Genomic DNA, 13,107 nt, shown 5'->3' with positions numbered 1-13,107 from the left:
GATGTTGCATGAAACTCTTTTGTTTGAACAGAGGGACTGACTGGTTGAAAATAAATGGGTTAGTGCTTTGTTAAAAGAGCAGGCAAAGGAATTTCACACAACACTTTAAGTGCTTGTACACTAATACTCCGAGGGCCTGTGTCCCAGTCCAAGATTAAATAGAATGGTGTGGTGATGTGGTCCAAGGTGCCATAGACCTATTTTCAGATGTTCAGCCGATTCCTCTTCATAGAGTTTCACACACACTCTTGTTCTCTGGGCAGAGCTTTTAGAAGTATTTGGGCCAGATCTTGCTGTAAAAATTGACTCTATTTCACCCTCCTTCTCGGTCGTTCTGCTGTTTCTTTCCCAATCCTTTAATCTCCCTGGTTAAGGAGGTACACTGTTGGTCCCTCTGTCCACTGCGGTCCCAGATGCCCCAATTGCCCTGGTCGCACCGTTATCAGCTCGCACTCCCAGCAAGTTACGATAAAAAAAATTTGAGCTGAAGGGTGCGGAAGAAAGTCTAACAGGGCCCGCGAGAGCTGGCCCAACCTTTTGTTATAAATGTCTTCACAAATTTGCCTTGCTGCTTGGTTTGAGGCAGTAGCACTGAAAACAGGAGTGACAAAGCAACAGAAAATGCTGGAAGTACACAGCAGCTCAGTCCTTCCCAATGAGAGGAGACAGGTTGAAGTTACAGGCGGGGCCCTGCTTCAGAACTGAAATCCGAAAGAATCTTAATTCTAATAGATTAAGAAAAAAAAGGGAGCAGGGGGAAGTACAGCAAAGGCTATGGGCCCCGACAACATCCCGGCTGTAGTGCTGAAGACTTGTGCTCCAGAACTAGCTGCGCCTCTAGCCAAGCTGTTCCAGTACAGCTACAACACTGGCATCTACCCGACAATGTGGAAAATTGCCCAGGTATGTCCTGTCCACAAAAAGCAGGACAAATCCAATCCGGCCAATTACCGCCCCATCAGTCTACTCTCAGTCATCAGCAAAGTGATGGAAGGTGTCGTCGACAGTGCTATCAAGCGGCACTTACTCACCAATAACCTGCTCACCGATGCTCAGTTTGGGTTCCGCCAGGACCACTCGGCTCCAGACCTCATTACAGCCTTGGTCCAAACATGGACAAAAGAGCTGAATTCCAGAGGTGAGGTGAGAGTGACTGCCCTTGACATCAAGGCAGCATTTGACCGAGTGTGGCACCAAGGAGCCCTAGTAAAATTGAAGTCAATGGGAATCAGGGGGAAAACTCTCCAGTGGCTGGAGTCATACCTAGCACAAAGGAAGATGGTAGTGGTTGTTGGAGGCCAATCATCTCAGCCCCTGGGCATTGCTGCAGGAGTTCCTCAGGGCAGTGTCCTAGGCCCAACCATCTTCAGCTGCTTCATCAATGACCTTGCCTCCATCATAAGGTCAGAAATGGGGATGTTCGCTGATGATTGCACAGTGTTCAGTTCCATTCACAACCCCTCAAATAATGAAGCAGTCCGTGCCTGCATGCAGCAAGACCTGGACAACATCCAGGCTTGGGCTCATAAGTGGCAAGTAACATTCGCGCCAGATAAGTGCCAGGCAATGACCATCTCCAACAAGAGAGTCTAACCACCTCCCCTTGACATTCAACGGCATTACCATCGCCGAATCCCCCACCATCAACATCCTGGGGGTCACCATTGACCAGAAACTTAACTGGACCAGCCATATAAATACTGTGGCTACAAGAGCAGGTCAGAGGCTGGGTATTCTGTGGCGAGTGACTCATCTCCTGACTCCCCAAAGCCTTTCCACCATCTACAAGGCACAAGTCAGGAGTATGATGGAATACTCTCCACTTGCTTGGATGAGTGCAGCTCCAACAACACTCAAGAAGCTCGACACCATCCAAGATAAAGCAGCCCGCTTGATTGGCACCCCATCCACCACCCTAAACATTCACTCCCTTCACCACCGGCGCACAGTGGCTGCAGTGTGTACCATCCACAGGATGCACTGCAGCAACTCGCCAAGGCTTCTTCGACAGCACCTCTACCACCTAGAAGGACAAGAGCAGCAGGCACATGGGAACAACACCACCTGCACATTCCCCTCCAAGTCACACACCATCCCGACTTGGAAATATATCGCCATTCCTTCAACGTCGCTGGGTCAAAATCCTGGAACTCCCTTCCTAACAGCACTGTGGGAGAACCGTCACCATACGGACTGCAGCGGTTCAAGAAGGCGGCTCACCACCACCTTCTCAAGGGCAATTAGGGATGGGCAATAAATGCCGGGCATTGCTAGCGACGCCCACATCCCATGAACGAATAAAAAAAAAAGTAAGGAAATGAAAGGGGTGAATGACCTCAAACCTGTTTCAAAGGAAAGCCGGTGATTGTTAGATGATATAATCTCAGTCAGGCAATGGAGAGAAGCATTACATAGAAATACATATAATGTACAGAAACAGGCCATTCGGCCCGACTTGTCTATGCTGGTGTTTATACTCGACACCATGCTCCTCATCTTCATCTAACCCTATCAACATATCCTTCTAAGGACTTAAGGTAAAAGTTGCAAATAACTGAGACAGTGAGAGGGCCATCAAAGGAAAAAGACAAGAGATTTGGGGATACAAAAAAACACACATTGAAAGCCTGCAGATGCAGGTCTGAAAATAAAACAGAAAATACTGGCAAAACAGAATGGGGGTAATTTTGGCTTTGTGCGATTGTGTAAAACGAGTGATAGCAAATCGGCCGCCCGTTTTACTTTAATGGAAATAAAAATGGGGAGAGATGTGAAACGGGCTGCTGATTCGCTCTCACCTGTTATACACTGTCGCACGAAGTCAAGATGACCCCTCCCCCCCCCGCCAATGTTCTGGCCATTATTTACATTATCCTACATTACACTGGTGATTACACTTCAAAAGTACTTCGTTGGCTGTAAAGCACTTTAGGATGACCTGAGGTCATGAAAGGTGCTACATAAATGCAAGTTCTTTTTCTTTTAATCTGGCCCTCAACTAACACCACCAAAAACAAAATCAAATGGTCATTCATCTCATTGCTGTCTGTGGGACAAAATGGCTGCCACATTTGCCTTCAAAACAACAGTGACTACACCTCAAAGGTAATTCATTGGCTGTGTGAAATGCTTTGAAATGTCCAAAGAATGAGGAAGGCATTAATTAAATCCAAGTTCATTCTCCCTACAGCTTCTGTTGAAGAGTTTGCCCCGGTAAAAACATAATGAACAGCTGCCTTCTGTGCTACAATTTCTAAGAGTCTATGAACTGTGTAGAGCAGGACAAAATATTTCAGAAAAAATTGAAAGGATTTCAATAGTGCTGATCAGTAAAGGCCAATGTAGCACTCCTCACATTCCCTTGCGTTTAAATAAGAAGCTCTTTTTATTTCTTTGTGAGTAATTATACGTCCAGTGCCAATAACAATCTTCAAAGTTCTTCTTTCTCCATTGACCTTTAAAATCAAAAGCTGCTCCATCATGCCCATTCAGATAGCGCATACCATGTAATACCCATTGACAAATGATGTAGCTCCAATTCATGGTCATTAACAGCTGGGTTTCAGACACCTCAGTGTTAAAATGCAGCTCCTATTTTTGTCTCGCCAGTGCAATTTTAAATGTATAGTGGGTAGTGTTCTCGCCTCTGAGTCAGAAGGCTGTGTGTTCAAGTCCCACACAAGGGACTTGAGCACAAAATCTAGGCTGACACTCCCGTGCAGTACTGAGGGAATGCTGCACTGTTGGAGGTGCCGTCTTTCAGATGAGACGTTAAACAGAGGCCCCATCTGCCATGTCTGGACACGATAGACCCTCATAGCACAATTTTGAAGAAGGGCAGGGGAGTTCTCCCCAGTGTCCTGGCCAATATTTATCCCTCGACCAACACCACTAAAACAGACGATCTGGTCATTATCACATTTGCTGTGTGGCAAATTGGCTGCCACGTTTCCTACATTACAACAGTGACTACACTTCAAAAGTACTCGATTGTCTGTAAAGCGCTTTGGGGCGTCCTGAGGTCGTGAAAGGTGCTATATAAATGCAAGTTCTTTCTTTCTAAATATTAAATAAAGCACCATGATGTCATACCCATCATTATTGCCCTTCAAACTTCAGTGGAAGCAGCCTTGTGAATTCTTAAATTACATCAATCTACCTTTGCTGGTGAATCGCGTGCCGATCCCAGATTTATACATGTTTGAAGAGGAATTGTTCATGCAGCCAGGATCAATGTGCATCTAATTTGTAAAGGAATTGGGTTGTGGAAAAATATCCATATAAAAAACATAGAAGTTTATATCTAAATCTATTGCTAAAAATGTTTGACTGCTTGTGATGATATATTTCAGCAATACATATTTCCCAGCAATAGTCTGATATCAATATTCCTGTCAAACTTTCCCTCCCTGTCCTGTGCCACAGCCTCATTGTTTGTGAGACTCCTTCCTATCAGATTAATCAATTAGAGCTCGGCCGTTCAGGGGTGACGTCAGGAAGCACTTCTTCACACAAAGGAGAGTGGAAATCTGGAATTCCCTCCCCCAAAAAGCTGTGAAGGCTGGGGGGTCAATTGAAAATTTCAAAACTGGGATTGAGAGAGAATTTTTTTACACAACGAGTTATTATAATCTGGAATGCACTGCCTGAAAGGATAGTGGAAGTAGATTCAATAGTAGCTTTCAAAAAAGAATCGGATAAACACTCGAAGGGGAGAAAATTTGCAGGACTATGGGGAGTGGGACTAATTGGACAGCTCTTTCAAAGAGCAGGCACGATTAGCTGAATGGCCTCCCTCTGTGCTGTAAGATTTTAATGAAAAGAGAACTAGTTCAAATCTTGTCACACTGAGATTGATAGATTTTTGTTAGGCGAGGGTATTAAGGTTTACGGAACCATGATGGGTAGATGGAGTTAAGATACAGATCAGCCATGATCTAATTGAATGGCGGAACAGGCTTGAGGGGCTGAATGGCCTACTCCTGTTCCTATGTGGCAAACACAGAGAATACTACAGCACTCTAGTGCCATTGGGGTAAAGCAGTTCAGGCCAACAAGCTGAAGCAGTGCTGAATTTTTCACTCTGCTTCCAATTGAACCCACTGTTTTTTTCCCCACACATCCCAGAATATGCCACACAATTCACTGCAAGAATTGGTTCCCGACCGGCTAATGGCGTGAAAATTGGCAGCCACATCCCACGCGAGAAGGCAGGAAACAATAGGTCACAATTTGTACAAAGCTATTTTGAATTTTTTGAACGTTGTTGCTGGGTTTTCAGTAGTGGCTGGTTTGTGAGAAAACAGCCATTGATCTTGGTCTTTCAAATTACATTGTTTGGAGAATATTTGGAGGGATGACACTTGGGTGAGGTACTTTCTTAAAATTCATTCTTGGGATCTGGAATGCGCTGCCTAAAAGGGCGGTGGAAGCAGATTCAATATTAACTTTCAAAAGGGAATCGGATAAGGAAAATTGTGCGGGGCTATGGGGAAAGAGTAGGAGGGGCAGGGGGGAGGGGGAATGGGACCAATTGGATAGCTCTTTCAAAGAGCCGGTACAGGCACGTTGGGCCAAATGGCCTCCCTCTGTGCTGTAAGATTCTATGATTCTATAAACCCCTTTCTGCACACAAACGGGTCCAGAAGCATCCAGTGCCTCAAACATCCCAAAAAGGACTGGCAAGAAAAGAATGGACGTCACTCACCTAACTTTGTGATGCCAATTTCCTGCAGGTCCTCCCAAGTGATATCGGTGATGAACTCAATGTTCTCGTAACCATTCTCCACAAGCGTCTTGTAATATTGAGCAAGGCCAATGATTGAGAGCCATTCCATCAGATCATTCTTGAAAAAGAAAACAGAAGTGAGAGTGTCTTTGCATTAAAATAAGACGACTTTCAAATACAAACCAATTCTTTTCACGCTCCAAGGGGGCAGTTGGCAGGTTAGACCTTAGGGTCAAAATGTAATTCTATCCAGTCTTTTCGAGAATTACAAGAGAGGATTTGCATCTCACTTGATGGACCTTCTATGTACTGTGACCACTTCAGACGTTGCATTGTTATTTGAAGTCACCCTTAAATATGACGGGGTAGAGTTCCCGCTTTGGGCGCAATCCAGGAAACTGCACCCAAAATGTGCTTGAAATTGCGCTGGTTAGGTTACAGTTCAAGTTTCCGCTAAAATTCGTCAGCATAATCACAAATGTAAAGTCTTCCATGAACCAATGCAATCCCTCCTTGTTATAAACTTTGCTGCAAATTATCTCTTGTTACAAACCATTAAAACTGGGGAAAGAATTAAAATCTCACTAGCAATACTATATTTTTTTTTAAATGAAAGTGCCACAGTTTCTAACAACTGCTTTTGAACTGAGCTTAAGCAGGCAAACCGCATCACAATTGGAAATGCGTCAAAGGTTGCTTCTCATTAAATTAGCTTTTGAATTGCAGCATAATTTATATCTGCTCCTGCCAAACACATCATTCTGACGAGTGCCCGGCAAATTGTGGTTTCCACCGCAATCTAGGTTGGTTCAGCACCAATTGTAGACCTGTTCAAGCCAAAAAGAGGAAGAGACAAGCACCAATTTCCAACACAAATACACCCACTCCCCTATCTTTTAATCACTCACCGTGGAAATGCACGATACTTCCATAAAACACGGCCAACGTTTACTGTTTTAGAACTAGGCATTAACAGCAAAACCATCTTCAGGTTATCTGGATAATGGACAGCGGAGGTGCAGCAAGATTGAACGCGAGGTCTAATTCTGGAAGCAGGAGCTGGCAGATTTCAATCACTCCTTTCAATGCTCCATGGTGTTCTGAAGCTTTTTCAGGACTATTGTAAGTAGCGACTCTGTCGGAGCTCATAGACACGTCTTTCTCTTTCAAAGAAGTACATTAACCACAGAACTGCATGAAAGGGAAGGGGTGGGATCTGTTCTTTAGAAATCATCTTTCAGCCAAAGGAGATCGAAGTGAAAAATCAAAAGGCACACAGAACATAATTGAGGCAAGATAACAGAAGATCCTTTCTGTCCTCCTATTTTGGCTAGAAAAGCGGTGAGGAAATTTTGACAGGCAGGTTTGCGTAATAGACAGAAAAAGGACCTATTGATTCTTTTGTTCCCAAACCGTTGTGTAATCTTGACAGCCATTCATGTAAAAATCTACTGCACAGAATGTGCTTTGAGGGAAATTGGAACCAGTTCTTGGTTTCCCCGTTTTTCAGCATGTTTTCAAAAATCTAGAATTTCTTTACTCATTGAGGTGCATTTTTTTTTTTGCCCATCAAAGATCTCGCTTTGTTTTCCAAGTGACTTGAGACTAACCCAGCAGTCATGTGTCACACAACAGGTTGGAGGTGCGTTTGCACGGCCAGGCAAATCGGAATGCCAATTCGGGCCAGGAAACTGGGCCGATTTCCACAGGAACAGAGGGAGTAACAGAGGTTGGCTCACCCTGCCTTGCTTCTGTGTCCCTCATTGTGGCCGGTCGCAGAGTAGAACCGCTTGCCTTCAAAGTGAAGTGCTCCTGCCATCTAGGTTGTTTCAACACATATAAGTTCCTTCACTCTCCTACTTGTGAGAGGGAACTGAAAACTCCCTTCAGCCACTGGAGGAGCCTGTGGAAGGCCTGCCATGTAAAAGTCTTACAGTCTGACACAGTATGTCTATCAGTGAATGGTCCTTGCAGATGGTGGCCTGGAATCCTTGCCAGTGATGGATAATAAATCTAAAACTCCAATTCAGTATTGCCTGCATCCTGCTGCATGAGTCAACAGGACAGAAGGTGTCAGCCTACTGAGTCAGACGGTCGTGGGTTCTAAGCCCCATTCTAGGGACTTGAGCATAAAATCCAGACTGACACTTCAATGCAGAACTGAGGGAGTGCTGCATTGTCAGAAGTGCCAACTTTTGGATGAGATGTTAAATTGCCCTCTCAGGTGGACGACACAGATCCCACAGCACTATTTCGAAGAAGAGCAAGGGAGTTCTCCACCGTGTCCTGGCCAACATTTATCCCTCAACCAACATCACTAAAAAACAGATTATCTGGTCATCTATCATATTGTTGTTTGTGGGACCTTGCTGTGCGCAAATTGGCTGCCGTGTTTCCTACATTACAACAGTAAGTAAACTTCAAAAGTATTTAATTGGCTGTAAAGTACTTTGGGATGTCCTGAGGTCGTGAAAAGTGCTGTAGAAATGCAAGTCTTTCTTTTTCTTTAACAGAACGCCTCTCTTCCTGCTATGATACCTGACACAGCAGGTCTTTATCAACTGTAGAAAATGTGCGATTACTCCTTTCATTCAAGAAAAAAGGAATAACTTTTCCTATTTTTTTTCCGTTTACAAACGATACGTAAGGAGTACTTCACATTGAAACACAGGCCCCCAAAGTAACAGTCCCTTTAAGTAATTTAAGTTCATGCTATGATTGAGCTCATCCAAAATACTGCTGCCTGTATCCTAACTCGCACCAAGTCTCGTTCAACCATCACCTCTGTCCTCGCTGACCTATATTGGCCCCCCAGTCCAGCAATGCTTCGATTTTAAAATTCTCAGCCTTCTTTTCAAATCCCTCGATGGCCTCGCCCCTCCCTATCTCTGTAACCTCGTCCAGCCCCACAACCCTCCGAGATCTCTGTGTTCCTCCAATTCTGGCCTCTTGCGCATCCCCAATTTTTAATCGCTCCACCATTGGCGGCCGTGCTTTCAGCTGCCTAGGTCCCAAGCTCTGGAATTCCCTCCCTAAACCTCTCCACCTCTCTCGCTCCTCCTTTAAGATGCTCCTTAAAACCTACCTCTTTGACCAACCCTGTCCTAATATCTCCTTATGCGGCTCGGTGTCAAATTTTGTTTGATAATCACTCCTGTGAAGGTCATGGGACGTTAAATGCACTGTATGAATGCAAGTTGTTGTTGATTGCTTCAGTGGCAAACAAGCACAATTAACATAAAATGGTGACATCTCAGGAATTCAAGTTACTGGACTCTTAGAACAAAGTGAAAACAATTGTGGAGTCATGCAGCTTTAAAAGAAAAAAATAAGATTGCCATTAGGTTTATTTTGTGTTTGCAAGCCAACTAACCACTGAATTAAAAACAGAAACTGCACTGACAGCAAACATGGCACATAAACATGCGTTACAAACATTAACACCACTATCCACGTGTATGTGATTTATTTATAGTAGTACTGTCAAAGTTGCTGCAGATGCTGGGAATATGGACTTTGAAGTAACATTTGTGTGAAAATGCTGTCTAATATACAACAGACACCATGTACCCAATGAAAACTTAGCCCAGCAAGAGAGATTCAGATGATAAGACTGGATATGCAGATCTAAAGATCCAGCCAGAAAAATCTTTGCAAAACTACTCCAGCTAAAGTGTATAGAATGTAGCCTTTATATTAATAATCTTACATTATCATTTACTTTATACATGGTGTAATACTGTCATTTTCTTCCTCTACCAGTGCTGGCGATTGTATTAAGAATGTGTTAATCATTAAACTTTTAAAAATAAAGTCCAGGTTTGGTGATGTATGCAAAATACTGTAGTGCAAGTTACACAAAAATATTTATTTATACGTTTTTATTTCCTTGAGATGATATATATTATTGCTTTTCATGCTATGCAAAAGAAACACACTTTACAGTCTTCACAAATACAAAGAAAGCACATTAAACACACACACCACAATATGCAAAATATCTCTCAGTCACATGCAGGAATATTTCAATCAATTTGTTTAGTCTTTTCAGATTGCATTCCAAACTTTAGTTCCTTTTTTTCTGGCTTATATGAAAGTTGGAGACAATTGAAGTCCTCCACCCTTACTTAAACTGTGATCACTTTATTCCAATCGTTTGTATATACATTTTTTATTGCTGTAGTGTACTGTATGATCACTCTTCTCTCTCACGCCCACTGGGTGATTAATATGTGGAATTGATTTATAACTTGCCAATAGATCTTCAGCAAAAGTGCACTGTAGCCTTAAGCTCTAGATCATACCCCCTGAAGTAGCTTTGAGGAGAAGCCATTTTGGGAATGAATAAACTGACTTTTGATTTGGCTGTACCTTTTAAAACGAATGGCCCAAGTCCATTAAACCACACCCATGAGCCAAATGGCAACATAATGTTGGCCGTGACCAAAACCCATTGGAAGTGTAGATCTTTTATCCAATGCCTTGGAATTCATGTGCTCATTTTCTCCTCAATAACGCACCCTACCAGGAAAATGATGGCATTTCACCTAGTTCTAACATGCAGCATAAGATGGTCTTCTGACCCTTTTTTGTTCTTTTCAGCTATAGTTTGTGTGGACAAAGATGATGATTAAGGCCACTATTCATCTCCACGGTCAACGTTCATCACGGAATTTAGATACAGTACATGAGACCATTACCATCGTAGCTTTCTTGGCATAATTGTGGGTGTTGGTCATTCAGACAATCAACTCATTTTTGGATGATCATTTCATCCAACCAAAGTTTGAAAAGAAAAGAAAAATGACGTTCTCTGAATGACCAACATTGAACAGTGCTATTCCCAAAGCTTCCAGAGGACAAGGGCTGGAAGGTGAGGTAGAACAGCGTTAGACAGACATAGTCCACACACCAGTGACAAAGGGAATTTTTATCAGAAAAGTACTTTACTTCTCACAGATTTATAGGTATGGTGAGCTTTCTCCATTATGTCACCTTTAGGAGTCACACAGAAAATAATGTACAGTACTGACGGTGTGTTATAAATAGGTATATCTCAGATGCATTTTCTATTAACGAAGGGTTGATAAACAATGCAGTTTATATCAGAGGCCATGCCGTATTCGAGACTGTTATTGTGAGATGCTACCATACTTAGAATAACCAAAAGTAAAAAGTAGAACGTGCACATTTGGGTACAACTAATTAATCAGCCTCTGGAACCCTGTCGCCTCTCTAACTGGGTACTCCTGGCAGCAACAGAATGATTAGAAGAAAATTTGGCCATAGACTTGAAGGATTGTTGGAAGATCAGTTGTGTTGTCCTCTGTCCTCTCCTCCAGAGGGGTGCCACTTGGGCTAGAAGAGGATGAGAAAGAGGAGATAGAGTGAAACTGGGGCTAAAAAGGGGGAGAATATTGTACTACTAGGAGATGAGGTAGCAATCGCAAAATCGAGGGATGAAGTGATAGGCTCACCACCAGCTCCAAATGCTAAAATGTGTTGACCACATGGAGTTATGTGCATCTCAAGCTGACACTGGAGCCTCAAATTGTGTATTGAGTGTTGGCGTGCAAACTCTTTCAGCAGGTAAAGTGATTTTCTAGCAACAAAATCTACCTTCTACCCTTTAAACAAAATTACAACCTGACTGAGAAATCTCCAGTGTTGCTTTCTTCATTTCTAATATGAATCTGACACTGCAGTTTCTATATAGATTTATTTTCATTTTAATCCAGTTGTATCCTACTGTACATTGCACAGTATCTAAGTCTGATCTACTTGCACAATGCATAGTGCCTGAGTCTGACCTATTTGTACACTGTATCGGCCCAGAATTTGCTGAACAGATAACGGCATGTGAATTGTTGTTGGAGATTTTAAAAAATATCAAATTTTAAAGTTAATTTTTTTTTCTTACTTTTCCTTTCTGTCTCTTTTTTCTCTTCCTCCTGAATCCAATCTTTCTTTCCCTCTCTCTATTTCTCTTTCTGTACCTGATTGACATTGAATTCACCCACTCTAATTCGCCCTCCTTCTCAGTCCTTCCTCTGTTTATTTCTCAATCCTTAAATCTCATTGATAAGGCGATACGGTGTTTGTTCCATTTTTTCACCATGCTCCCAGGTGTCCAGTTTCACTCGCTGCACATCCAGCAACTTTTGCAGGCAAAATATTTTTGAGTTGAAGGGTGCAGGAACAAGTCCAACTTGAGATGCCCCTCTCCAGCAAATTCTGGGCCTTAGAGTCTGAGTTTGATCTACTTGTACAGTGTATGGTGTCTGAATTTGGTCCGTTTCTACAGTTTGTAATCTCTGAGTCTGATCTATTTATATTTTATATAGTGTTGATCTTTAATATTTGAATTTCAAATATGGATTCCCACATACAAATATGACTAAAATATTTTTAAATGCAGAAGAATTAAATCCTTGTTGATCAGTAGTGTTTTACAAATTCTTAAAGTGCTGTAATGATATTTGGACTGCCGCAAACCAATCTTAGCAAGTCTATCTTTGGATTCTTATCCTCGAGAACCTTTTTATTGTCAAGGAAGGCAATCAGTCAAGCAAGCACGATGCTGGGGGGAGTGGGAGGGGAAGGATAAGGTAGGCATTCTGGGGTTTTTCTTGATTTACATTTCAGGTTGGAGAAACTTTGCAGAACCTTTTCCGCAGGTGATTAAATGGGTGCGGAAAGAGTTCATGATAGAGCAGACTGTGTATGGTCTGTGGAAATGGAACTTTGATGGAATGAATGACCTTTGTTTAATCCAATGCTTTCTTACTTTTATAGATTCATCGCTTGTTGAGAAAGGAGTTACAAATAAAAACCTAGCAAAGGCTGCAAAAACGAACAAGTCTAGACTGTAATGATAGGTACAGACTTAGCTGTAGGAGTCCAAAAGGGCATGTACTAAAGTATAGCCTCTGCACGTCTATCAGTGATGTTGCATTCATGGTTTGTAATAGAACTTACGGAGAGAATTGCTTAATATCTATTGACATAAAGATTGAGGAGCCTCCTTGAGTAAGCCGTATATCTAGGTTCTCCCCTGGCTTACCTTTATGGACAATGTACTTCAGATTTTAGCTTTGGACGCTAAGGTAATCAATAGCCCCTTGCCATTCAGAAAGGTAAAGGCTTTGTTGGGTTTGTGAAATGTTAGCAACCGAGTCTCAGGTTGGCCAACCCGGTGAGGAACAGTGTTCACAGGGGTCGCGGGTTGGGGAGTTGTGCTCCGTAGCTGCTGGTTTTTCCATCCATTTATTTAAATAGATGGATATCAGGGGCCGCGGGCCTACAATTCCCCAACCAGCGCCCCCTGAAAGCAGAGTTGCCAACTCTGGTTGGACACATTCCTGGAGGTTTCATCACAT

General features: G+C 42.7%; 1 protein-coding gene across 2 annotated transcripts in view; it reads right to left on the bottom strand.

Annotated features, from left to right (window-relative positions):
* caskin1 (CASK interacting protein 1) overlaps positions 1-13,107 on the bottom strand; it is a 442,509-nt gene that overhangs the window by 13,675 nt on the left and 415,727 nt on the right. For both annotated transcript variants that reach the window (XM_068003445.1, XM_068003444.1), the window contains one exon: positions 5,708-5,846. In XM_068003445.1, the coding sequence (XP_067859546.1) occupies positions 5,708-5,846 (139 nt within the window). The remainder of the gene's footprint in view (positions 1-5,707; positions 5,847-13,107) is intronic.

Source organism: Heptranchias perlo, chromosome 22 (genome assembly GCF_035084215.1).
Source record: "Heptranchias perlo isolate sHepPer1 chromosome 22, sHepPer1.hap1, whole genome shotgun sequence".
Lineage (NCBI taxonomy): Eukaryota > Metazoa > Chordata > Chondrichthyes > Hexanchiformes > Hexanchidae > Heptranchias > Heptranchias perlo.
The sequence above is the reverse complement of the archived record's forward strand: the minus strand, read 5'-3'. Positions and strand labels throughout refer to the sequence as shown.